Source organism: Scyliorhinus torazame, chromosome 8, assembly GCF_047496885.1.
Source record: "Scyliorhinus torazame isolate Kashiwa2021f chromosome 8, sScyTor2.1, whole genome shotgun sequence".
NCBI classification, from domain to species: domain Eukaryota; kingdom Metazoa; phylum Chordata; class Chondrichthyes; order Carcharhiniformes; family Scyliorhinidae; genus Scyliorhinus; species Scyliorhinus torazame.
The window spans coordinates 63,090,330-63,118,055 of NC_092714.1; the positions used below are offsets into that span (position 1 = coordinate 63,090,330).

Sequence of the window (27,726 nt, forward strand, 5' to 3'; positions counted from 1 at the left end):
GCCAGCATCTCCACGTCATCTTTATTAACTGAGGCATTGAATATAAGAGCTTGCTTATAACCTTTAAGAGGTTATACTGGAGCTTTATAAAACACTGGTTAGGCCCCAGCTGGAGTACTGTGTACAGTTCTTGTGACTACACTACAGAAAGGAAGTGATTACACTGGAGAGGGTGCAGAGGAGGTTCACTGGGATGTTGCCTGGGTTGGCTCATTTCAGCTATCAAGAGAAACTGGATAGGCTGGAGTTGTTTTCCCTAGAGCATAGTAGGCGGAGGGATGTACAAAATTCTGAGGATAGGAATGTACTTTCCCCCTTAGTGGAGGGGGTCAATACCCAGGGGGCATATATTTAAGTTAATGGGCAGGAGATGTGAAGAAAAACGTTTTCACCCAGAGGGTGGTGGGAATCTGGAACTCACTGCCTGAAAGGGTGGTAGAGGCAGGATCCCTGACAACTTAATAAGTATTTAGATGAACACTTGCAATGGGGCCAAGTGCTGGAAAAGGAGATTAGAATAGTTTGTGTTCGATGATCCCGCACCACGTACGCGATGGGCTGAAGGGCCTCTCTCCTCACTGTAAAACTCTCTGACCACCTTAAGCAGGGAACTTTGGATTTTGTTTATTGTCACGTATACCAAGGTACAGTGAAAAGTATTCATGCTGGCCTGAGGTTTGCATCAGGTATTCTGAAGGTCTGCTGAACACTTGGAAGCTTTCAAACTTAGCACCGAGTAATTGTTTTGTATGGTGACCCGATGTAATATTTATGTCAAAAAGTAAAATGTTGGAGTTTGAACAATGCAGTCTCGACCATTCACTCAGCTCGCCCAGAGGGGTAAAGTCCAAAGGCCAGGGTACCTCGATCAGGCGGCGGCCCTTTAAAATAGGAGCGGCCCCTGAATTTCCCTCCTCACCCGGGTCATCGCCTCCGCTCTGCTCGCCCCAACCCGGGGCTCCTGAATGACGACCCCCCCCCAACCCGACGCTCCTGAAGGACGACCCCCCCAACCCGGGGCTCCTGAAGGACGACCCCCCAACCCGGGGTCCCCACACCTGGCGCGCGCCCAGCCGCCGGCGAGACGGGAACCCGCCAGCGCGCGAGCGGCCGGTGTCGGGCCCGCGGCCCGCTCCCTCCTCCCTTCATCCCGCGCACCTGGAACTCGGAGAAATCCTGACAATTCAGCTCCTCGCTGGGCGCCGCCATCTTGCCACCGCCTCTCAGGACCCCGGGCCTGGCTCCGCGAAACGCCTGCACCGCCCGACAGAGGCGAAAATATAAGAGAAAAGCTGATATTTTACTGTGGAGGAACTTTCCAGCCAAGTGACAATCACTGGCTTAAACTCTGTCCCATGTCCCCCCCCAAAAACACAATTCTCGACCGGCGTCGTCTGCGACTCCTAAAGACCGATTCTAATCGCCTCGATTGGGACCCCCCCCCCCCCGATTCAAGTGCGAGCCTCCCCTCCCTCCCCGAGGGGGTTCGGCCGACCAGTCAGCCAGTGGGCAGAGCACGACTTCAGTAATGTGGAATTACTGGGGAGCGGCGGCGGCTGGAGGCCTCAGCCTGGCGCTCAGGTCAAACCGGGGACGGCTGGTCGCCTGGGGTTGGCAGCCGCGCCGGTGGGTTGGCAGCAAACCCGAGGAGGGCAAGTCTCCCGAGGGAGGCGGCTTGGCGACGCCGGCCAAAGCTGGGGCCGAAGGTAAGGACGAAGCTTCAGCTTAGGAAGTACTGGCTTGGTCCTTAACGTGAGCAACCTCACCCCAACAAACCCCCACCCAGAGCCCTCACGTTGCAGCAGGGCCACCCCTCTCCTGACTTCCGCACAACCTTGGCTCAAATATGGTCAAAAGGGGCAAAATTGGGTGAGGTGAGAGTGACCGCCCGTGATATCAAAGAAGCAGTTGACCTAGCGTGATATCATTACAACAATTGAAGTTAATGGGAATCGGGGGAACTCTCCACAAGCTGGAGTCATACATATCACACAGGACGATGGTTGTGGTTGGTAGGGGGTCAATCATCTCCCTGTTAGGTCATCACTACAGGAGTTCCTCACAGTAATGCCCCAGGTTCAACTACCTTCAGTTATTTAATCCCTTTCCTCCTTGATAAATTCAGAAAAGGAGATGTTCACTGATGATTGTCCAGTGCCATTTGTGACTCCTCAGATACTGGAGCAGTCCATGTCTGCTGAAAGACCAGACCTGGATGACATTCAGGCTTGGGTTGATGAGTGGCAAGTAACAGTTGTGCTATGCAAGTGCTGGTAAACGAACATCTCGGACAAGATACAATCTAATCACTCCCATTAACATTCAGTGACATTACCATCACTGAATCTTTCATAATTAACATGGGGGAGGGGTTACCATTGACCACAAACTGAACTGGGCCAGCCATATAAATACCGTGACTGCATGAGCGAGTCAAAGCTGGGAAATTTACAATGAGGAACTCCCCTCCTGACTTCCAAAAGACTGTTTACCAGTACAATTCACAAGTCAGGAGTGTGAAGGAATACACTCGAGCTCAACATCCAGGCCAAAACAGCCTGCATGATCAGTACCCCATCTACCACCTCTTACATTTCTGGCTGTTTAATCTCTAATTTTGTGAGTCTTTACTCACTTGATTAATTTGTCCCTTTGAGACTTTTACTATTCCAGCAATAATAGTCCTGTGACATAATTCAGAAGACATTTATTAAGTACAAAAGGTAATACTTAAAGTTGAATAATGACTTTACTGGCTTCATGTAGGTCTTGCCTCCTGGTTCAGGTATTCATACAGTCTCTTCTCAGCAATACCTTTCATTTTTCATCTTCCTTCTTGATGTGCCTGGATGTTGGTGCTTACTAATCTTTTCTGATATAGCTCACAATCAAATTCTGATTTGTTTGGGTGGGGCAAGTTCAGCCTCTGATTGGTTTTTAATGTGATCATCATCTACAGATGTCACTTCCTGTTATCTCCTGACTGGTTCCCTAAGGTGGAAGTTACCTGTGGAACAGTTCTGTTCCTTCATACATTTCATAACTTTCTACGAAGATAATTGTTGTTCCCTGGTGATTCCCCAAGGTGGCAGCAAACTGTGGAATAGTTCTGTTCCTTCATTTCATTTTATAGCTTTCTACTAAGATGATTGTAGTTCCATGGTATGCTTATTTGAGATAAGAGAATGTGTAATGTCAAATACTGATTTAGGCTCACATTCCTAAATGCACAGTACGAAGTCTTACAACACCAGGTTAAAGTCCAACAGGTTTGTTTCGATGTCACTAGCTTTCGGAGCGCTGTTCCTTCCTCAGGTGAATGAAGAGGTCTGATCCAGAAACACATATATAGACAAATTCAAAGATGCCAAACAATGCTAGGAATGCGAGCATTAGCAGGTGATTAAATCTTTACAGATCCAGAGATGGGGTAACCCCAGGTTAAAGAGGTGTGAATTGTATCAAGCCAGGACAGTTGGTAGGATTTCGCAGGCCAGATGGTGGGGGATGAATGTAATGTGACATGAATCCCAGGTCCCGGTTGAGGCCGCACTCATGTGTGCGGAACTTGGCTATAAGTTTCTGCTCGGCGATTCTGCGTTGTTATTCGTTGTCGCAGCGTCTGCATGGTCATCGCGACAACGAGGTAGTATGGGCTGAGGTTAGAAACAGGAAAGGTCACCCTGTTGGGAGTTTTCTACAGGCCTCCAAATAGTTCTATCCCCATCTAGCATCCTCTCCGCCACCGTAATGCTGTTCTTGACTAGCAGCGCCACACCTCCCCCTCTTTTGCCTCCTCTGAGCTTACTAAAACACCTAACCCCCGATCCCGCAACATCCATTCCTGCCCTGCTCTATCCATGTCTCCGAAATGGCCACAACATCGAAGTCCCAGGTACCAACCCATGCTGCCAGCTCCCCTACCTTATTTCGTATACTCCTGGCATTGAAGTAGACACACTTCAAACCACCTACCTGAACACCTCCTACGAAGTCAAATCTGCGCTCCTGACCTCTATACTCTCATTCTCCCGTACCCTAAAACTACAATCCAGGTTCCCATGCCCCTGCTGCATTAGTTTAAACCCCCCCCCCCCCCAGGATATTTGTGCCCCTCAGGTTCAGATGTAGACCATCCTGTCTGTAGAGGTCCCACCTTCCCCAGAAAGAGCCCCAATTATCCAGAAATCTGAATCCCTCCCGCCTGCACCATCCCTGTAGCCACGTGTTTAATTGCTCTCTCTCCCTATTCCTCATCTCATTATCACGTGGCATGGGCAACAACCCAGAGATAACAACTCTGTTTGTTCTCGTTCGGAGCTTCCATCCTAGCTCCCTGAAAGCCTGCCTGACATCCTTGCCCCCTTTCCTACCTATGTCGTTGGTGCCAATGTGGACCACGACTTGGGGCTGCTCCCCCTCCCCTTAAGGACCCGGAAAACACGATCCGAGACATCACGTACCCTTGCACCTGGAAGGCAACATACCAAACGTGCGTCTCTCTCGCTCCCACAAAATCTCCTATCTGTGCCCCTGACTATCGCGTCCCCAATTACTAATGCTCTGCTCCTCTCCCCCCTTCCCTTCTGAGCAACAGGGACAGACTCCGTGCCAGAGGCCCGTACCCCATGGCTTACCCCTGGTAAGTCCCCCCCCTCCCCACAAGTATCCAAAGCGGTATACTTGTTACTCAGGGGAACGACCGCAGGGTGTCCCTGCACTGACTGCTTCTTCCCAGTCCCTCTTACAGTTACCCATCTATCTCCAATCTTTGGTGTAACTAATTCCCTGAAGCTGCTATCTATGACCCCCTCTGCCTCCCGAATGATCCGAAGTTCATCCAACTCCAGCTCCAGTTCCCTAACTCTGTCTTGGAGGAGCTGGATATGGCTGCACTTCCTGCAGGTTAAATCAGCAGGGACACTAACGGCATCCCTCACCTCAAACATCCTGCAGGAGGAACATTGCACTCCCTTCCCTGCCATCCCTCTAACTTCCAACCAAGATCTGGTTAATAAATAAATTTTTTAAAAATAATAATAATAATATAATATGGCACTTACCTCACACCAATGGGTTTTCTTATTAGGTTAGAGGAGGAGGACGGGTGGGCGACACGTGTAGTGTCTCGGGTTTCCTCTCCACCAGAATTTATTGGGGGGGTGGGGGGGCAAACTTTTTAAGTGGTCCTCTTACCTCATGACCAAAAATTAGTTCAAAAGGACTAAATTTGGTTGACACATTAGGTGCATCCCTAATTGCAAACAGTACGAATGGAATTCCTTTATCCCAATCCTCTGGATAATCTTGACAATAAGCCCTCATCATTGTCTTTAATGTCTGATGCCACCTTTCTAACGCTTCCTGCGATGGTACGCAGTTGATATAAATTGTTTTATTCCTAAGCTATCCATAACTTCTTTGAATAACCTTGAGGTAAAATTTGACCCTTGATCCAATTGTATTTCTGTGGGTAGTCCATACCTTGTAAAGAATTTAAGTAACCCCTCCACAATCTTTTTAGCTGTAATATTACGTACTGTAATGGCCTCTGGAAACCTAGTAGACACATCCATTATCGTCAAAAGATATTGATTCCTGCTTTTCGTTTTAGGAAGCGGCCTTACGCAATCAATTAGGACCCGTGTAAAAGGTTCTTCAAATGCTGGAATGGGTATTAAGGGTGCTGTGTTTATCACTGCTTGAGATTTCCCTATCACTTGACATGTGTGACAGAATTGACAAAATTTCACTTCATCTTTATGTAGTCCAGGCCAATAAAAATGTTTTTGTATTTTAGCTTAAGTTTTCCTTATTCCCAAATGACCTCCCACTGGTACCTCATGTGCAACTCACAACACTTCCTTTCTATACCCTACCGGCAATACTACTTGATGAACTTCTGCCCACTTTTCATCCGCCTGCATATGTAAAGGTCTCCATTTTCTCATCACAACATAACTTTTATGGTAATAACACTCTGGTATACACTCAGATTCCTCTTCCGTGTATGCTTTCTGATACATCCGTTTTATTTCTACATCGTTTTGTTGTAACTCTGCCAATTTTCCTGAACTAAAAATATCTGCCTCATCCTCCACCTGTTCTTGTTCTTTTTCAACCATCTGATCAAAAATCGTTTCTGATAATTGCACTTCAACGTCATCTTCACTCTTTGATTTGTCCTCTTGTCTTAACCTGTGACTTTGCGACCTTGTTACTACACAATCCCAAAAAATCCCAGGATATTCGTCCTTCAACACTTCAGTTGTCTGATTTTTCACTGGCTTATCAACCACAGTAGGTATCACTCCCACCTGCGATCCAGCTATATTATTACCCAAAATAAACTGTGTTCCTGGACAAGATAGTTTCTCTATCACTTCTACTACCACTTCACCACTCTTCAGTGGACTTTCCAACCTTACCTTATATAATGGAACACTACTCCTCTCACCCTGAATTCCACATATTACCACCTTTTCTGGCAATATTCTTCCCAGACTACATAACTCCTCATCTCTTACCATTAAAGCACCCATGGACCAGTTGAACTAGGAACATTCCTCGTCACAATGGCCGTCTCGGCACTCTATACCAGCATCCCCCATGACGACGGCATTGCTGCAACAGCCTCAGTACTCAACACCGACAACTGCCAATCTCCAGACGCAATTCTGCAACTCATCTGCTTCATTCTGGATCACAACGCCTTCACCTTCGACAACAAGTTCTTTATCCAGACACACGGAACAGCAATGGGGACCAAATTCGCACCCCAATACGCCAACATCTTCATGCACAAGTTTAACCAAGACCTACTCACCGCACAGGACCTTCAACCAACGTTATACACCAGATACATCGATGACATTTTTTTCCTTTGGACCCACGGCGAAGAATCACTGAAACGACTACACGATGACATCAATAAGTTCCATCCAACCATCAGATCAGACTCACCATGGACTACTTTCCAAAATCAGTTGCATTCTTGGACACACTCGTCTCCATCAAGGATGGTCACTTCGCTTTACCGCAAACCCACGGATAACCTCACGATGCTCCACTTCTCCAGCTTCCACCCTAAACACATTAAAGAAGCCATCCCCTATGGACAAGCTCTCCGTATACACAGGATCTGCTCAGACGAGGAGGAGCGTAACAGACATCTACAGACGTTGAAAGATGCCCTCGTACGAACGGGATATGGCGCTCGACTCATCGATCGACAGTTCCAACGCGCCACAGCAAAAAAACGCACCGACCTCCTCAGAAGACAAACAGAATACCCTTCGTCGTTCAGTACTTTCCCGGAGCGGAGAAACTACGACATCTTCTTCACAGCCTTCAACACGTCATCGATGAAGATGAACATCTTGCCAAGGTCATCCCCACACCCCCACTACTTGCCTTCAAACAACAGCGCAACCTCAAACAAACCATTGTTTGCAGCAAACTACTCAGCCTTCAGAACAGTGACCACGGCACCACACAACCCTGCCATGGCAATCTCTGCAAGACGTGCCAGATCATTGACATGGATACCACCATTACACGTGAGAACACCACCCACCAGGTACGCGGTACATACTCGTGCGACTCGGCCAATGTTGTCTACCTCGTATGCTGCAGGAAAGGATGTTCCGAAGCGTGGTACATTGGCGAGACCATGCAGACGCTGCGACAACGAATGAACGGACATCGTGCGACAATCACCAGGCAGGAATGTTCCCTTCCAGTCGGGGAACACTTCAGCAGTCAAGGGCATTCAGCCTCTGATCTCCGGGTAAGCGTTCTCCAAGGCGGCTTTCAGGACGCGCGGCAACGCAGAATCGCCGAGCAGAAGCTTATAGCCAAGTTCCGCACACATGAGTGCGGCCTCAACCGGGACCTGGGATTCATGTCGCATTACATTCATCCCCCACCATCTGGCCTGCGAAATCCTACCAACTGTCCTGGCTTGACACAATTCACACCTCTTTAACCTGGGGTTACCTCATCTCTGGATCTGTAAAGATTTAATCACCTGCTAATGCTCACATTCCAAGCATTGTCTGGCGTCTTTGAATTTGTCTATATATGTGTTTCTGGAGCATACCTCTTCATCCACCTGAGGAAGGAGCAGCACTCCGAAAGCTAGCGACATCGAAACAAACCTGTTGGACTTTAACCTGGTGTTGTAAAACTTCTTACTGTGCTTACCATTAAAGATTGACTTGCTCCCGTATCTCTTAAAATTGTGACTTCTTTACCTGCTCCTCCTGATACACATGATTAAACTTTACCCACACAAGTAAATTCTTTAAAGAGATCTGGCACCTTCCTAACAATCACCTCTTGATCAGGCTGTACAATCTTTTGTACCTCCGTCGTTTCATTTGGGCTTTCCTTTACCACTTTAACAAACCCCACTGTCTTATCTTTGCTTACCACATCAGCCTTCCCAGTGCTTTTCTTCAGCCGCCAACGCTGACTTTACATGGCCTAGTTTATTCCAGCGAAAACATTTGAAACTTTTCATTTCTTTTCCACCCTCCTGGATTTCTTTTTTAATCTGAGGTACACTCTCATTATCTCCCATCAGATCACCTTTACCTTTACCACTTGAGTATTTCTCATGTCCCCAGTTTCTATCCCTCACAGGCTGAAACTGATGTCGGAAACCAAGCTTTGATTTATGAACTAATTCATAATCATCTGCCTTTTCTGCTGCTAACCTTGCAGTTTTAACCCTCTGATCTTCCACATAAGTTCTCACTACATCAGGAATTGAATTTTTAAACTCCTCCAAAAGTATAATTTCTCTGAGAGCTTCATACGTTTGGTCTATTTTCAAAGCCCTTATCCACCTGTCAAAATTACTCTGTTTGAGCCTTTCAAACTCCATGTATGTTTGACCAAATTCTTTCCTTAAATTTCTAAACCTTTGTCTGTAGGCTTCAGGCACTAATATGCACCTAAGATGGAGTTTTTCACCTCCTCATACGACTCAGATACCTCCTCTGATAGTAATGCGTACACTTCACTAGCCCTACCTACCAGCTTTGTTTGAATCAATAGTACCCACATGTCCAGTGGCCATTTCATTTGTTTAGCTACCTTCTCAAATGAAATGAAAAAGGCGTCTATCTCCTTCTCGTCAAACCTTGGCAATGCTTGCACATATTTAAATAGATTCGCACCAAGCCTTCGACTTTGACACTCTTTCTCACTTTCCTCATCACTATCATCCAACTGTACGTTTCCCTTTACGCCTGCCAATTTTAACTGACTGTCATGTTTCCTGGCCATTTTCTGAAGTTCAAACTCTCCCTCTTTATTTTTTTCCCTTATCTGTATCTCCCTTTCTCTTTCTTTTTGTTCTGCTAGGGCTATTCTTTGTTTTCCTTTCTTCTCTCTCTTTTTCCTCTCTCTCTCTTTTGTATTCAAGCTGCTTTAATTCTTTCTCATGTTCCATTTGTTTAATTTGTAACTGAATTTTTGCCATTTCCAATAAGTCAAACTGTATCTCAGGCAACTTTAAATGCTTAGCCACCGCCATAATTACCTCATCTTTTCGCATCTTGTCAGGTAATGTTAACTGCAATGTTTTTGCCAAATCTAACAGTCTGCTTTTACTCTCTGTCCATAAGGTACCGCGTGTGACCGTCTCCACCCTCAAAAACTTCAGAGGCTCTGAAAGAGCCATCGTCCACAACACACTCCCTACTGAAACTAAAATCCACACATGAAAAGCACCCACGATATGCTCACCCCTCACTGTCTTTAAATTCACTAAGCCAATCCAATAGATAGACTTTTATCCCCCTCGAGCCCCAAATTTGTTATGGGCCAGGGTTTAGAGAACCCCAAAGTGTATCATGGAGTTCACCTGACCCACAACTTTTAATAGATTGTGGTATGGGGAGCACCCAGCCCACTTTACAGGTCTGTTTATTCTATGAACTCGAAGTTAACCTTTTTAAACATACAGTGAACATCTTAGCAACCATCAATTCAAATATAACTCCCAAAGAATACAACACTAGGTAATCCTTTAAGCCTTCCTTTTAACATCCATACAACTAAAAACAAAACCTGTAACAGAAGCACATCAGGTTAAAGTCACTACTGAAAACATTTATAATTTTGAATTCATCAAATGATCAAGAGATAGTCTTTTCATGGCAGAGAGAACAGCAGTACAGATGCTGTCTGGCTTCAGCTCCAACACTGAAAACGAAACTAAAACACACCCTGCAGCAAACAGCCTAAAACAAAAGTAAAAAGCTGACAGGCAGCCCAGCCCCACCCACTCTCTGACATCACTGCAGTAGTAAACACCCATTTCTTAAAGGTACTCTCGCTACAGATATTTATATACACACCCATTTATAAACACCCATTTCTTAAAGGTATTCTCACATGACACTTGCAGCTAAATTATACAAGTGCAGCTTTGCATAAACCAAGGGCTAAGTGATATATTTCATTTGTCAAGTAAGGATGCAGTTGCTCTTTCACAGAAAGAGGATAGTCAAATGGAATCAGTGGTATTGATTACAATTAAGTAGGATATAATTAGGTTAATTGATTAATATGCTTCAATTACTTCAGTACATCTAACAAAACTGTTAATCAGGAACTTTCCTACACACTGACACAGTGTGTAATGCAACCAAGGCTCCTTCCGACATACCTATGACATATACCAGTAGATGCATGGGAACGGCAGCACCTGCAAGTTCCCCTCCAAGCCAGATGGACTGCTGCAGTTCAAGGAGGTGGGCAATTAGGGATGGTTAACATATACTTATCTTGTCAGTAATGTTCACATCCCATGAAAAGAATTTGGAAAAAAATTGTCCTCCTCCTTCACACTCCCGTTACTGATCGCCTTGCCCCCTCCCCTCCCCCCATTCGCATTCCCTCCTCCACCCCTCTCCCTTGGTAGGAATAGCTCTAGGCTTTCTGCACGCAGATACAATAGAAGATTGAAACACATGTTCAAGGTCAGTTATTAAAGTTTTCTGAGTGAGACAGGAAAGTGAAGGACGATTTGGAACAGGCCCAGATTGAGCTGTTCTGATTAGGATAATGAACAAGTGTTACTTGAACAATAACCTGGACAACATGGAATATTTTTATTATGTTCTAAGAATCTCGAGTGAAGATGAAATAAAATTGTATTTAACTTTTATCCCATAGATCATGATTGCACAAAATAGATGTTTACTAATTTGTACTTGGCCTTGTCCCACCAAAGCATTTTTTTAATGAGTATGAATATTGCTGGCAAGGCCAGCATTTGATGGCCATTCCTATTTGCCCTTGAGAAGGTGGTGGTGTGCCACCTTCTTGAACCACTGCAGTCCATATGGTGTAGGTGTACACAGTGCAGTTAGGAAAGGAATTCCAGTATTTTCACCTACCAATTTTGACTCTGTTCCCTTTCAGGTGAGAGGAAACGCACAGATGAGGTATATGCAAGGATTGTAATATCCAGTCTATATAATGAGGGCCTGATTCCTCCTCCTTCCCCCCCCCCCAGCAATTATATTGTGTGTTTATATATTTGGTTATTAAAGTAAATTCCTGATCATGAGTCTCATGGGTAAGTTTATGGGAGAGACCATGATACGAACCAAAGGAGTTTTCCATGTCAGCCTTGAAACAGACAGTTACTCGCAGATCTGACCAAAGAACACACCCGCCAACTCAACAGACTAATCAAGACCTTTGATCCAGACCTTCAGAGCACCCTACGTGCTCTCATCCACGTACTCCCCGCGTTGGAGATCTCTACAGCCTCCCGGAAATACACAAGGCTAACTCACCAGGCCGTCCTATCGTATCAGGCAAAGGGACCCTGTGTGAGAACCTCTCTGGCTACATCGAGGACATCTTGAAATCCCCAGCTTCTATCGCGACACTAAGGACTTCTTACAGAAACTCCGCACCCATGGACCAGTTGAACCTGGAACATTCCTTGTCATAATGGACTCGGCACTTTACACCAGCATCCCCGATGACAACGGCATTGCTGCATCAGCCTCAGCACTCAACATCGACAACTGCCAGTCTCCAAACACAATTCTACAACTCATCCGCTTCATCCTGGATCACTACGTCTTTACCTTCGACAACAAGTTCTTCATCCAGACACACAGAACAGCCATGGGCACCAGATTCACACCTCAATACACCAACATCTTCATGCATAAGTTCGAACAAGACCTACTCACCGCATAGGACCGTCAACCGATGCTATACACCAGATACATCGATGACATTTCTTTCCTTTGGAGCCATGGCAAAGAATCACTGAAACAACCACAGAATGCCATCAATAAGTTCCATCCCACCATCAGGCTCATCATGGACTACTTTCCAGAATCGGTTGCATTCTTGGACATACGCATCTCCATCAAGGACGGTCACCTCAGCACTTCGCTTTACCGCAAGCCCACGGATAACCTCACGATGCTCTACTTCTCCAGTTTCCATCCTAAACATATTAAAGAAGCCATCCCCTATGGACAAGCCCTCCGTATACACAGAATCTGCTCAGATGAGGAGGAACGTAACAGATATCTACAGACGCTGAAAGATGCCCTCGTAAGAATGGGATATGACGCTCAACTCATCGATCGAAAGTTCCAATGCGCCATAGCAGAAAAATGCAGCAACCTCCTCAGCAGACAAACACGGGACACAACTGACAGAGTACCCTTCGTCATCCAGTACTTCCTCGGAGAAACTACGACAACTTCGGAGCCTTCAACACGTCACCGATGAAGACGAACATCTTGCCAAGGCCATCCCCACACCCCGACAATTTGCCTTCAAACAACTGCGCAACCTCAAACATTGTTTGCAGAAAGTTACCCAGCCTTCAGGAGAACAGCAACCACGACACCACACAACCCTGCCATGGCAACCTCTGCAAGACATGCCAGATCATCGACATACGTGAGAACACCACCCACCCGGTACTCGTGCGACTCAGCCAACGTTGTCTACCTCATACGCTGCAGGAAACAATGTCCCGAGTTGTGGTACGTTGGTGAGACCATGCAGTCGCTGCGACAATGGATGAATGGACATCGCACGACAATCACAAAGCAGGAATGTTCCCTTCCAGTCACTTCAGGGGAACCCTTCAACAGTCAAGGGCATTCAGCCTATGATCTTCGGGTAAGTGTTCTCCAAGGCGGCCTTCAGAACGCACGACAACGCAGAGTCGCCGAGCTGAAGCTGATAACCGAGTTCCGCACGCATGAATACGGCCTCAACCGGGATCTTGGATTCACATCTCTCTACATTTAACCCCCCACTACCTGGTCTGGGCTTGCAAAATCGTACCAACTGTCCTGGCTTGCGACAATTCACACCTCTTTAACCTGTGATTGATAATCCCTCTCTCCAGTTGTACCATCTGGACCTGTATAGACTCAATTACCTGCAAAGACTCCCATTCAATGTATCTTCTTGCATCATTGGCTTTGTCTATACATGCTATGTTTGTGTAACCTACCTCTTCACTCACCTGATGAAGGAGCTATGCTTCGAAAGCTCGTGATTCCAAATAAACCTGTTGGACTTTAACCTGGTGTTGTAAGACTTCTTACTGAGCCTTGAAATTGTAACATCTATATTGAAAGAAGGAAAGATTTGCATTTATATTGTGCCTTTCATTTTAAAAAAAATTAAAATTTAGAGTACCCAATTCATTTTTCCCAATTACGGGGCAATTTAGCATGGTCAATCCACCTACCCTGCACATCTTTTCTGGTTTTGGGGGCGAAACCCACGCATAATCTATGATTAATCTAGGACAAAGGTTCGGCACAACATCGTGGGCCGAAGGGCCTGTTCTGTGCTGTATTTTCTATGTTCTATGTTCAAACATGGGGAGAATGTGCAAACTCCACCTGGGACCTCGGCGCTGAGAGGCATCAGTCCTAACCACTGCGCCACCGTGCTGTCCTTTATTGTGCTTTTCATGATCTCCAGATATCCCAAAGCACTGTACAACCAATTAAGTACTTTTGATCTGTTGTTACTGTTGTAATGTAGGACACATGGCAGCCAATTTGCACATAGCAAGGTCCCACAAATAGAGCTAATATAATGAACAATAAATACTGGTTCCTGGAATAGTGTCATGGGAGCTTTTAAATTCATCTGAGAGGGCATGCTGCGCCTGAGTTTAACATCTCATCCAAAGGTGGCCCATCTGATACTATTGCACTCCCTCTATACTAAAAAACAGCCTAGATTTTGTATGTGAAATCTTTGGAATGGGACTTTAACCGCAACCTTCTGATTTGGAGTTGAGTGTGCCCACTGAGCCAAGGCTAACTTGTACTTTTGACATTTTATATTCTGCAGTGTTGTGTAGCACAAGCTAATTATTGGCTAACTGTGGTCTATGAAAATAACTTGTGTTCTTGTGTTTCTTTCAGGACGCCCAGCTTTCAAATTACCAGGTTGCAAACCTTCCGCTTTTCATAAAAAGATGTTAGTGTGGTCTGGTCGTTTCAAACGAGAAGAGGATATACCCCCTGTGGTTTCGTAAGTGGTGAAATGGGTATGGGATTTTATTGGTTGGTGGCTTTTTAAATTGTGTTGTGGTGCTACCTTCCTTGGGAAACAATTTGTATTTTTATTCCGTCATTAACGTCATGGCAAACAGCAATAACCTGTAGAAAACAAGTTGAAAATAAAGTGACACAAATATATAGTGACACAATAAAGTGAGAATAAATCTGAGATTTCTATGTAATCCCATAGTAATCTGGTTTGGGCAATGATGAGTACCGAAGTGTAATTAATTACTATTTGTTACTAAAAGCAATAGGATTTTTTGTCAGCTGTGTATCATAGAATCCCTACAGTGCAGAAGGAGGCCATTTGGCCCATCGAGTCTGCACAACCCTTTGAAAGAGCACCCTACTTAATCCCACGCCGCCACCCTATCCCCGTAACCCTACCTAACCTTTGGGATAATGTAGCATGGCCAATCTATCTAACCTGCACATCTTTGTACTCTAATTTTCAAGCTTGTCTCTGCCTGCATCTGCAACCACGGGTTGGTGGAGAAAGTAGCCACAAAGTAGTTGAACTTGGGCACTTAACCTAAGGAGCAGGTCGATTTTTCCCCATCCTACAAGCTGGCAGGCTCCTGGAACCTCTCTGGGATCCTCATCTTCTTCACAGTCTTCAATGTCTCGGTGGGAATCCTTGGAGGACATTCGTACTTCCTGACGTATGTGGCAACTTTCAACCTGGATCACTTGTTTACTGTGCACATCCACGGCAAATGGGGCTTTGTTGGTGGAATTCTGGTGGCTTTGAAGCAGACCATGGAAGACACAGTGGTGATAAAGGTGCCACCGGTGCAAATGAAAGATGTCCCAATGATGGTGCTAGCTATTGGTGACCCGTGGTTCACTATACTTCTCAATAACTCTACTGGCATCTTATGGGTATGCACTCCTGTCCAGTTGAGTTTTTCTTTGTTTCTATTATAAACTAACCATGGCCGAGGGGCCATGTCTGACCACTTTGCATTTGTCCCCTTCTTTCCTGAGATCCTGCAGCCACTTGTCTCCATTGTGGCCAATGTGATCGACAGTATGCAGAAAATAAAAATATGTAAGAAGGCAGTGAAGCGACATAATGTTGCGGTACCATCATCCATTACAATAAGCCTACCTGACACTGACGTACAGGATGCAGAAAGGAGAATACAATTGGCATTGAAAAGTCTGAATGAACGGCTGAACCATGTTGAATATCAAGTAGCTCTGCCCAGTATGAATGAAGATGACAGAAAGATTTGTCTGATATGCCTTTACTTCCAAGAGCAGCAAGAGGGCTGGAGATGATTCGAGAACACATTGCATTCCAAAGTCTTTCATAAGGATCTTAAGAGACCATCAATTGATAAATCGTCCAATTGAGTGTGAGTGAAAGTGGCGTTAACTGCAGCACAGATGCTACCAATCACACCAAATGGCCTTGTATGTTAGTTTCTATTTACTGGCTGTCACATGCCATTGTGGTTAAATCTTGTTCTGCCTTTCTGTCGCAGGTACAATGGATAGTAAATACAGACATCCAGTATGCATTTTAATTTGGCTTTCCAGTTGTTCTGGGATCTTGGGAGTTTTATTATGTTAAAGATGCTGCCTAAATACAAGTTGTGGTTGTTGCTGTGACTAACTCTATTCCTACATACAGCATTAATGTCCCTAATTACTACCGACATTCATAATTGCCCTCAGAACTCCCAGCTTGTCTTGGACTTTGATTCTATCACTTCTATCCTGAATTTTGCCCTCCCTGATTGTGCTGCAGTAATGCAGATCACAGACCATTCCTTACTTACGACAATTCGCTGACTGCATCCTCTACTTCCTCACCAGGCATTGGAGGTCTTTCATCAGTTCCTGCAAATATCACCAGCTGCATCCTTTCTTACTAATTAATGTAACTATTAACTTTAACATGAGACTGCCGAGGGCACATGCAGAAGTGTTTTGAGCTTCTTTCATGATACAAATGATCAAATTCTGTCGGGGGCGGTGATGATGGTGCGGGATAGGAGAGTCTTTTCCTTTAGGGAACTGTGTCTTTTGTGAGTGACTTCCTCAATTATGAGAACTCTTTTTAGGTATGAAGATATTTTCGGTGCATCAGGACTCAAATATTTCTCTCAAACCTTTTCCCAAGTCTCTTTAAAGGATATGTGCAAAGTGACCCACACCACTGCAGAGTTACTTTTCAACTTGGTGAAGGTACATTTTCTATTTGCCCATGGGATGTGAGAGCTGCTGGCAGGGCCAGCTTTATTGCCCAATCTTTTACCAGTGAGAAGGTGGAGGTGAACCACCTGCAGTCCATGTGGTGTAGGAAGAGCCACAGTGCTGTTAAGGAGGGACCCAGAATTTTGAACCAGTGACGGTGAAACGATGATGATATAGTTTCAAGTCTGCATGGTGTGTGGCTTGGAGATGAACTTGCAAATGCATCTGCTGCCTTGCTGTTCTAGATCAGGGTGTTTCAAAGTGTGGGTCGCGGGCGGGTGTCAGAAGGGTCGCGGAGGCCACGGCCGCTAACAATTTTGTATTTCATAAGGAGAAGCCGTTCCCCTGTAAGAACAAGAATTTAACAAGCTATTAACTGAGTACGAAGCTCAGAGATAATGTGCCTCGGCCGCCACCACTCCAGTGCACGTGCCCTTAAAGCTACCCAACAAGCTCTCTCAGCATGTTCTCTCTCAGCGACTGCCCAGCTCCAGCTGTAGCTGCCACATGAATGCTGCGTTAAAAGTCCGTTCTCTTCCGAACAGCTGAACCCTCCACCAGTTAGCATAGCAACAATCTGTAGGCGTTAGCATTTTTGCTGTAAGCACAAAGGAATATTTGACTGACAGCCAAGTAGGAAGATCTGTCATTTCCTAATACTTACAACTGCAACAGATTTTGGACCAAATATCAAATTCAACGGACAGTCAGCGGATCCACTTGATTTTTCTCTCTATCACCAGTCGCGGGTTTGCCTGACAGTGAACAATTTATTCCGTCATTGGCAGTTTTTTTTAACGTGCTTCACCTGCAACAGATTGGAATAAAATAAAATTTTCACAGCATGTTTCCTTTTCGGTGCTTTGTTCTATCCTATATAATTGGAAAGTCTTCTGAAAAGCAATTCCGACGGGCTTAAATTAACACTGCAATGAAGTTAGTGTGAAAAGCCCCTAGTCACCACATTCCGGCGCCTGTTCAGGTACACAGAGGGAGAATTCAGAATGTCCAAATTACATAACAGCACATCTTTCGGGACTTGTGCGAGGAAACCGGAGTACCCGGAGGAAACACACGCAGACACGGGAAGAACGTGCAGACTCCGCACAGACCGTGACCCAAGCCGGGAATCGAACCTGTGACCCTGGAGCTGTGAATCAACAGTACTAACCCCTGTGCTACCATGCCGCGCATTGGACATTGCTCTGGGGATTTCTTGCAGGAAAACTTTGTGGCTGAGATGATTGGCCTCCAACAACCATCTTCTATTGTGTTGGGTGTGATGCCAATCAATGAAAAGTTTCCCCTCGATTCCCACTGATTTCAGTTTTGCTAGGGCTCTTTGATGCCATGCTTAGCAAATAATGCCTTGATTTCAGGGGCAATCACTCTTACCTCACCACTGGAATTCAGCTCTTTTGTCTGTTTGAATCAAGACTGGAATAAGAACTAGAGCTGAGTTGCCCTGGCAGAACCCAATATGAGAATCTGTGAGCAATCTCTTGTGGAATCGGCGCCACTTGGAAGCACAGTCAATGACATATTTCCATCAGATTGCTGATAATTTGAGAGTGGACTGACGGGTTGGTAACTGACTCTGCTGGATTTGCCCTGCCCTTTGTGGACCGGACCATACTTGGACAACTTTCTACATTGTGGAGTACGTACCAATGTTGGAGCTGTACTGAAACAATTTGGCTTGCTGCCTCAGCTAGTTCTGAAGCATAATCTTTCAGTACTACAGCCAGAATATTATCAGGGTTCATAGACTTTGCTGTATCCACTGTGTTTAGCCATTTCTTCATATCACAGAGACAATCCAATTGACCGGGGCATGTCAAAAAGGGGGCTGAGATGGATCATCCACGTGGAACATCTGGCTGAAGATGGTTGCAAGTGCTTCAGTCTTTTGTTTTTTTGCACTAACATGCTTGGGCTCCACCATCATCTGAAGGTTGGGATGGTTGTCAAACGTTCCTCTTATTAGTTATTTGATTGTCCACCACCATTCATGACCGGATGTGGCAGAACTTGCAGAGCTTTGATCTGATCCACTGATTGTGAGATCGCTTAATTCTGTATGTAGCATGCAGTTTCTATTGTTCAGCACTCATGTCATCCTCTGCTTTGTCTTCAGCAGATTGGCACCTCATTTTAAAAAAAATATGTTTTTATTAAGAATTTTTCAATAACAATATTTTCTACCTTACAAACAACCCCCCCCCCCCCCGCAACGTGTTTAGAATCCCCACCCATTATCAAACTCCCTACCTCCAGGTCCGGAATACGCCCCAACATCCATTTCATGAATCCAGCGTCGTCCCAGTTTGGGGCATATACATTCACCAGTACCACCTCCGTCCCCTGCAACCTACCGCTCACCATCACGTATCGGCCTCCCTTGTCCGCTACTATGTTCTTGGCCACAAACGACACCCCCTTTCCCACCAGTATTGCCACCCCTCTATTCTTCGCATCCAGCCCCGAATGGAACACCTGTCCCACCCATCCCTTCCTTAACCTGACCTGATCTGCTACCTTCAGATGTGTCTCCTGAAGCATGACCACGTCTGCCTTCAGTCCCTTTAGGTGCGCGAACACTCGGGCCCTCTTAACCGGCCCATTTAGGCCTCTCACATTCCACGTGATCAGCCAGATTGGGGGGTGACCTCCCCCCCCCCCCCCCCCCGCCGCCGCCGACTAGCCATCTCCTATCTTAGGCCAGTCCCGTGCTCGCGCCTCCCGCACCCTCCAGTCCCCCAGGCGGGGGACCCCCGCCCCGACCACCTCTTCCATTTTCAGTTCCCCCTCGGACAGTGCAGCAGCAACCCTAAACTCCACCCCCCCCCCCCCCCCCCCCCCCCCGCTAGATCCACATCTAGCTCTTTTGCTCCCCCCATATTACTTCCATGAGTCAGCTGACTTCTGCTGACCCTGGCTTCCCCCGCCTTCCCGTTGATCTCCCCCCTGTGGGAGTCTCTCCTCCTCCTTACCTTCCTCCATCTCCCCCCCCCCCCTTTTGGCGCGGGAAAAAGCCTGCGCTTTCCTGAGCCAGCCCTGCCCCCTATGGCGCAGCTCCTATTGCGGCCATTATCCCAGTTCCCTCATCCGCGAGTCTCACCTCCCTCCAGCACCGACGCCCACATTCCCCATCATCATCATCTTGTCTACAGAAAAGAAAAAAGGAAATTTTAGGAATTTTAACCAGGACTCTACCCACATCCCCATCCATCATTCCACCCATGCAATATTCTTTACCCATATTTACAACCACATCTCCTCAGTTCGAGTCCAGTTTTTCCATCTGAATAAAGGTCCAAGCCTCTTCTGGCGTTTCAAAATAATGGTGACGGTCCTGATAAGTAACCCACAGTCGCGCAGGCTGCAGCATGCCGAACCTCACTCTTTTTTTATGCAGCACCGCCGTGGCCCGGTTGAAGCCAGCTCTCCTCTTTGCCACCTCCGCGCTCCAATCCTGGTATACTCGGATCACCGTGTTCTCCCATCTACTGCTTCACACCTTCTTGGCCCATCTCAGCACACATTCTTTGTCCGCGAAGCGGTGGAACCTTGCCACTATCGCCCTTGACGGCTCATCTACCTTGGGTCTCCTCGCCAGGACCCGATGAGCTCCTTCCAGCTCCAGGGGGGTCGGAGAGGCCTCCGCACCCATCAGCGAATGGAGCATCGTACTCACGTACGCCCCGGCATCAGCTCCCTCCACTCCTTCGGGAAGACCCAGAGTCCGGAGGTTATTCCTTCTCGACCTGTTCTCCAGGACCTCAATTCTCTCGGCCCACCTCCTGTGCACCGCCTCGTGCGTCTCCATTTTTACCGCCAGGCCCAGGATCTCGTCCTCGTTGGTACTCACTTTCTCATTCACCACACGAAGCTCCACCGCCTGGGTCTTCTGGGTCTCCTTCAGCCCCTCGATCGCCAACAGCATCGGCGCCAGCACCTCCTTTTTCAGCTCCTCCACACATCGCTTGAGGAACTCCTGCTGGTCTGGCCCCCACGCTGCTCGCTCTCCACCCTCCACCATCTTGTCTTTTTCCCCTAGTTTTGGTCTCTGCTCCAGGGCCTCTTTCCTCGTCGCTCCACCGCTGATCTCTGCCATATATTGTGAGGGGGACCTCACTGCACCTTCCCACACGGGATTAAATCAAAACAGCTCCGTTGGGGCTCCTCTGGAGAGCCCGAAAGTCCGTAGTCGCGGGAGCTGCCGAAACGCGCGGCTTAGCTCCGCATCGCCGCAACCGGAAGTCGCACCTCATTTTTAGGAATGCCTGATGGTGCTCTTGGATGCTCTCCTACACTCATTGAACTAAGATTAGTTCTCTCGCTTGATAGTAATGGTAAAGTGAGGGTTATAGTGAGTCATGAGGTGAAAGATTGTGGTTGAATACAATACTATTGCTGATGGCTAACAGTGCCTCATGGATGCCCAATTTTGAGCTGCCTAGTCTATTCTGAATCTCTCATTTCAGCACATGGTAGTGCCATACAACATGATGGAACACATCCTCAGTGTGTAAACAGGATGTGGCCTCCACAATGACTGTGCAGTGGTCACTCCTACTAATTCTGTCGTAGACAGATGTATTTTCAACAAGTACATTAGTGAGGGTGAAGTCATGTCGATTTTTCCCTCTTGTTGGTTCTCTTAACACCTACCACAGGCCCAGTCTGGCAGATATGTCATTCAGGATTCAGCCTGTTCATTCAGTAACACCGTTACTGAGCCACCTTTGGCGATGGCCATTGAATTCCCCACCGAGAGTAATGTTAGATGCCCTTGCTACCCTCGGTTTTTCTTCAAGTCATACTGATTCATCAGTTGAGCCAAGGCAGCAGCAGTCCAATCAGTGGGAGGTTTCCTTGCCCACGTTTGATCTGATATCACAAGGGCTGTTTTTATGACGATCCAGTAGTTTCATGATCATCATTACTCAGTTGCTTTTTATTCCGCATCCAAATTCACAGTGCTTTCTGTGACATGCATAATTCCAACAATTTCTGGACTTTTATTTGCCACTAGATTTTGAAAATTGACATGGAATTTCAACTTCTGGGATTCCAGTTAAATGGAAGCTTAAAGAATGGACCTAGGCCATTCAGCTTCTTACGTCTGTGCAAAACGCGTGCCCACCTGTGTTCTGATATTAAACTTTTAATTTACTCCTCTTAAAAGATGCAGTGATCTTCAGCTACTTGACACCTAACTTCTTTCCTCACTGTTCTTTATCCATTATAGAATCTTCAGATAAACTGATACAAAAACAGAAAATGCTGTACAATCTCAAAAATCTGTTTTTGTTTCAGATTTCAGTATCTGCAGTAATTTGCTATTAACATAGAACCCCTACAGTGCAGAAGGAGGCCATTCTGCTTTTTGAGTCTGCACCGACTCTCTGAAAGAGTACCCCACCTAGCCCGCCCTATCCCATAACCCCCAGTGGTTAGCACTGAGGCAGCAGTGCTAACCACTGTGCCACCCTTATCTTAAAATCAACTGATACTTGACTATTAAATTAATGTTTTATTTGTTTCAGGTTTGCGATGATTGATGCTGCAAGGAACAACGTGAGAGTTAAAGTCAGTTATGCTATGGTAGTCTTGACTATTGTCGCCTGTATTGCAACAATCATTTCAGGGAAGAAGGTAAGGAGGAAATCTTACTAGCTGGTTCAAAAATGTATTGAATTTTATAACCCAAGCTCAGCTTTCTCTGCCTGAAGATCCAGCCCTTCTGTAAGCCATGTGGCCAATTGTTTGGATCATAAAATGGTGGCTTGGCTTATGTCAGAAATGATAAAATACTGGGGTGACATCTGTGGTGAACAAGCGATTGTTGAGTTTATTCAATGAAGAGTAAATGGATGCAAATAAATTGAAAGTACTTTGAGTAGTCCCAAGCTTCATACATGGTCATCGGACACAAATAATAATCTATATTATTGTCACAAGTAGGCTTACATTTACACTGCAATGAAGTTACTGTGAAAATCCCCCCGGCGCCTGTTTGGGTACACTGAGGGAGAATTCAGAAAATCCAATTCACCTAACAGCACGTCTTTCGGGACTTGTGGGAAATGAAACTAGCAAACTAAACTTATATTAGTGTATTCTGGGCAAAGGCACAAATTGGAATTTTATACTCCGCAAAGTATGCTTCCCATGTCATAATCCAAATACTGATTTTGCATTTCATACCTCCTACCATACAGGGAGAGCAACATATGCCTGTACTTGCATGGTATCTTCCCCATTCACAACATTTTCATCTGTCTCACAAAGACAAATCACAAGTTAACATCCCACCATTTGAAGCTCTTTGAGGATACAGTTAATGCATGGAAAATTGCACTGTCAATGTTAATTTATGGTTTGCAGTTGGCTATAAGAGTTAGCAGTTCACAGTTTTCAATATGCCATTCTGACAAAACTGTCATTTGAAGTCAACTGGAACATTTACCTAAAGTAATTTCCCAATTCATTTGGACCAAGAAATTGTCCATTTTATCAATTGCCACACTCGTCAAAAATGGAAACACCTTCTGTATTGTCAATGCTTAGACAGAATTTAAGTGGTCTCAGCAGTCCCCTTGCAAAAGGACCCATGGCAAACTGGTAACGAAGACGTTTGATGATGTGAAACAATCCTTACAGCTGGATTGATCATTACCATTCAGTGGAACCACTGAACACATGCCTGTTTCAAAAGTATTTGTCCACAAATATGGTAACCACTGCGAAGATAGTCTCTTCTGCACAGTGACAATCTTTCCATTGCATGTTTTGATATTACTGCTGTGCTCAGTGATTAATAGATCAAGGGCCAATTGATTAGCTCCATTACTGGACATTTGTGAGGTGCTGTGGGCCTCCAGTAGCAGTTTTGTAATCTGTAATCTCATGGCCCAGCATATACCTCATTGCTTGATCATCATCTAGCTGATCAAAATATAGTTGTAAAAATGACAGGGGAGTGGGACCAGCTTACAGAGAGATGTCATGGACACAGCAGGCTGAATGGTTACAGCACAGAAGGAACTCATTCAGAGTCTGAGTGGCATAAAGAAGGGGAAGAGTGTGCTGGACAGAGCAAAAGCACGGGATTTCAGCTATTTTGCTGCAAAAGTTAGCCACTTCCTAAGACAAGTCGATCGGTACAATTATGATTCTGGCATTTATCTTATAATATAGTACAGTGCATAGATGCATGCTAAACACACAAAAACCTGACAAATCTATGAAGTCAGTTACTGCCCTTTTGCTGCTTTCTGCTCTTGGGAGTGTGATGGATGATATCCTTAATAGTGCTATAAAAAATACATGTTTATCAATCACCTGTTTTCTTGACACACATCAGACCATGGATGTGTTTGTAACTTTTTGATATTAGGAAGACGTCTTAGACCATTGATAGTTTGGTGTATCTTGTCTGAAAAGCACTTGCTGGCTGAATTTAAGATAAGATTACGTACAACTGAGCACATTTTGATCAGAAGGAAAAATATTGAACCAACGTAATCATAGGAATGAAATGTTAAATGTTCTCTTTTCAAAGACCCTCACTACATAACTAAAATGCACGCTTCCAATTTAGATCTTCTGGCTGAAGATTCATGATAAGTTTTGGTTCCTCACAGCATACTGTGAGACACTTTTGTAGAATCCAATAAAACATTTGGAATGTTTCAAAGTCCGAATAGATTTGGTACCTAAAAATGATAGCATACCATCTTTATTTTCCATGAACAGGCTGCGGATAGACATGAATCATTGACTGCCATGAACATGGCGAAGAAAGCCAGGTGGAAAAAGGAAAGTGAACAGGAAGCAGAAGTTACTAAAAGGAAATGATTGAATGTGGACTGAAACAGAGGATGGGTTCCAATCTTGAAAACCTGTATCCACATTTTCGCCATGTTGACACAAGCTACATCAGTAGAACGTCAAAATACTTGACCTCTTTTGAAGAAGCACTAGAATTCCCCAATGTGATTAGTTCATTAAAAAATAAACAGTTTTTATTCTAATTTAATTCAGATTAACAGGATTAGTATACAATTGATGTAGCCACAAACTTTGTATGGAATTTCTATGCTATTTTCCCTGCATCCAAATAACCGACATTGAAAAGTCAGCTGCAATACAATTATCCAGCATCACAAGAATGATCAAGTTGTAGACTAGGTTCTGCATTTGATCACACTTACTAAAAAGGAAGTACTCTGCCAATATTTCCTAGATATATTTTAACCTTTCTATTTCATCAAACCTGATTGAACTATTTTTCCTGGGTTCTACGAAGTAGCCAAGGTCAAGTCTTGCTGTAATAACAGCCACTCCTAGCAAGCATGCCTAGTTATTTCTGCTTTAATTTATTGTTTTTCTGGATCAGAAATTAAAATAATCCAAATAAATTCCCACTTGTTAATTTTATTCAATGTATTTCCAATGTATTGAACAATAATTTACTATTACTTACAAGCTTGGAGCTGTTCTAGATGCTGAATCCTCACTTTTGGATTAGAGGGAATGGTCCTCGCACAGCACAAGGTGAAGGGTGCAGGTAATCTTAGAGTTGCTGAGTTATGTCATGGAGGGACTAGCCTATGGTTTTCTTCACTTGCTCTCATTCTTTATCCCACAGGAAAAAGACCATTACATTATGCCTCATCCATGCCCTTCACTTGCTAACACTGACTTACATAACTTCAGCGTTCTGCAGAGTGGGTCTCTTCTTTTTTTAAAAAAAAGCTGTCCTCCGGTACAATAAAGATAAAGAAAACTCAACAGTATCAATATATCTACTAGGTTAGAACAACAGAAGTCTGTCTTGTATGATTACAGTTTGCGTAGCCTTGCAAATTTATATTCTCTTCCTTTTTCACATTTTCTCCCAAATTTACACCCCCCAACAATAAATAATAAGCAGTAACGAATACAATGTCAATCCCCATATCAACAACAATCCCATCCTCCCATCAAACCCCCAAACAGCAGCTCGCATGTTAACATAAACAAATAACAAAAAGGAATCAGGAATCATCCATAGTCACCATTAACACATACTGTCCCCCTCCCCCCAACAACCCTGCAATGTTCGATGTTATCCAATTCTTCAAAGTACATAATGAATAATGCCCATGAATTGTAGAACCCCTCTATCCTTCCCCTCAGTTCAAACTTAATCTTCTCAAGAGTTAAGAATTCCAACAGGTCCCCCCGCCACGCCAGGGCACAGGATGGAGAGGTTGCTCTCCATCCCAACAGGATCCAAACGAGGCAAAGGCTACAACATCTGCCTCCACACCCGCTTCCAACCCCGGCTGGTCCAACACCCCCCGAATATGGCCTCCCAAGGGCCCGGGTCCAGTTTTACGTGCACCTCTTTAGAGATTACCCTAAAAACCTCCTTCCAGTTATCCTCCAAAACATATGAACGTGTGAATGTGGCTCGCGGGTCCCCCCCCCACCCCACCCCACCCCACCCCCACCCCCGGCACCCCGCAACGTTCACAGCCATCTTCTACCCCCTCAAAAAGCTGGTTCATCCTCGCCCTTGTGAGGTGTGCTCCATATATCACCTTCAGCTGTATCAGCCCTAACCTCATGCACGAGGTGGAGGTATTCACTCGCTGGAGCACCTCACACCAAGAACCCCTCCTCCATACCCTCCCAACTCTTCCTCCCACTTTGCTTTGATCCCTTTCAGTGATGCCTTCTCCTCTTCCAAAATAGCCCGTAAACCGCCGACACTACTCCCTTCTCCAGTCCTCCTTCCGTCAGCACCTCCTCCAGCAATGTGGAGGCCAGCTCCACTGGGAAGCTCTGTACCTCCTTCCTGGCAAAATCTCGAACCTGCATGTATCTAAACATTTCCAGCCCAGCCCATACTTCGCTACCTGCTCTTTCAATCCTGCAAACCGACCCCCAAGAAACAAATCTTTTAGTGTCTTAATCCCCTTCTCCCAATTCCGAAAATTTCCGTCCCACTTCCCTGGCTCAAGCCTGTGATTCCCCCGAATCAGCATTTCCCTTGACCCTGCTCCGAACCCGAAGTGTTGGCGAAACTGCCTCCAAATTCTCAATGAAGCTATTATTACCGGACTCCGAGTATTTCCCCAGGGCCATCGGGAGCAGTGCTGTCGCTAGTGCCTTCAGCCCCGACCCCCTGCACAAACTCTCCTCCATTCTAACCCACTGGGAGTCAACCCCTCTGACCCAGCTTCACACCTTCTCCACATTCGCCACCCAGTAATAATACATCAGGTTCGGAAGACCCAAACCCCTGCTTGCCTTCCACTCTGTAGCAGCACCTTTCTAACTCGTGATTCTAGCTTTTTAATGAATTACTGCAGATTATTGCCTTTTAAAACAGATTCTACAAAAAGTAGTTTGGTAGTACAGTAATTGAATATTACTGAAAAATTACATTTTGCCAAAGCTTTTTGTCTTGCACTCATCAGGGTAATTTCAAAAGTACTAATCTCAGGAGAAATAACTACTGTATGAGAAGAGGGTGCTGATTGATTGATTGGCAAGTGGACTGAGTGGCAGTGGTGTTGTCACAGAGAATACACCAGTTGGTACTGACAGACAGTTAACTGCCAATCATTGTTTGAAAACAAAGACAAATACGTAGGGCCCTGTTCTTTGCAGACAAAGAACATATAGACCATTGGATAAAAGCAAATTACTGCGGATGCTGGAATCTGAAACGAAAGAGAAAATGCTGGAAAATCTCAGCAGGTCTGGCAGCAACTATTGGGATGGATTGGGCTGGATTCTCCAATCCCCGACGGTAGAATCGTGTTCGGCGACGATGCGGAGAATCTCTGATGATGCCAAAATCGGGGGCTACGTCGCTTTCGTGATGTTCTGCCTCCTGAAAAGCAGTGTAATCTAGGAGTACGCACCA

At 45.4% G+C, this 27,726-nt stretch overlaps 2 protein-coding genes and 1 pseudogene across 4 annotated transcripts in view; 2 read left to right on the forward strand and 1 right to left on the reverse strand.

Moving 5' to 3' along the window:
• Window positions 1–2,926, reverse strand: part of mix23 (mitochondrial matrix import factor 23) — a 24,733-nt gene extending 21,807 nt beyond the window's left edge. Inside the window, exons 1-2 of one of the 3 annotated variants that reach the window (XM_072513727.1) lie at window positions 2,754–2,901; window positions 1,159–1,254 (exon numbers count right to left, since the gene is read on the reverse strand). In XM_072513727.1, the coding sequence (XP_072369828.1) occupies window positions 1,159–1,254; window positions 2,754–2,762 (105 nt within the window). In that variant the 5' untranslated portion in view covers window positions 2,763–2,901. Of the gene's footprint in view, window positions 1–863; window positions 884–1,158; window positions 1,255–2,753 lie in introns of those variants that run through there. The other 2 variants (XM_072513729.1, XM_072513730.1) reach the window with 2 other exon arrangements.
• Window positions 1,448–25,225, forward strand: LOC140427895 (protein FAM162B-like). Its single transcript, XM_072513726.1, has 4 exons — window positions 1,448–1,706; window positions 14,451–14,559; window positions 22,349–22,457; window positions 24,561–25,225. Exons 1-4 carry the CDS (start codon window positions 1,529–1,531, stop codon window positions 24,660–24,662), a joined length of 498 nt encoding a protein of 165 aa, XP_072369827.1. The 5' UTR covers window positions 1,448–1,528; the 3' UTR covers window positions 24,663–25,225.
• LOC140428690 (transmembrane protein 115 pseudogene) lies at window positions 14,572–19,409 on the forward strand (annotated as a pseudogene).
• Window positions 25,226–27,726: the final 2,501 nt, after the last annotated feature.

Coding starts and splice junctions, on each gene's coding strand:
- LOC140427895 (XM_072513726.1), top strand. CDS start 1,529: ATGTGGAATTACTGGGGAGCGGCGGCGGCTGGAGGCCTCAGCCTGGCG. Junction 1,707..14,450: donor GGCCAAAGCTGGGGCCGAAG/GTAAGGACGAAG, acceptor TGTTTCTTTCAG/GACGCCCAGCTTTCAAATTA. Junction 22,458..24,560: donor CAATCATTTCAGGGAAGAAG/GTAAGGAGGAAA, acceptor TTCCATGAACAG/GCTGCGGATAGACATGAATC.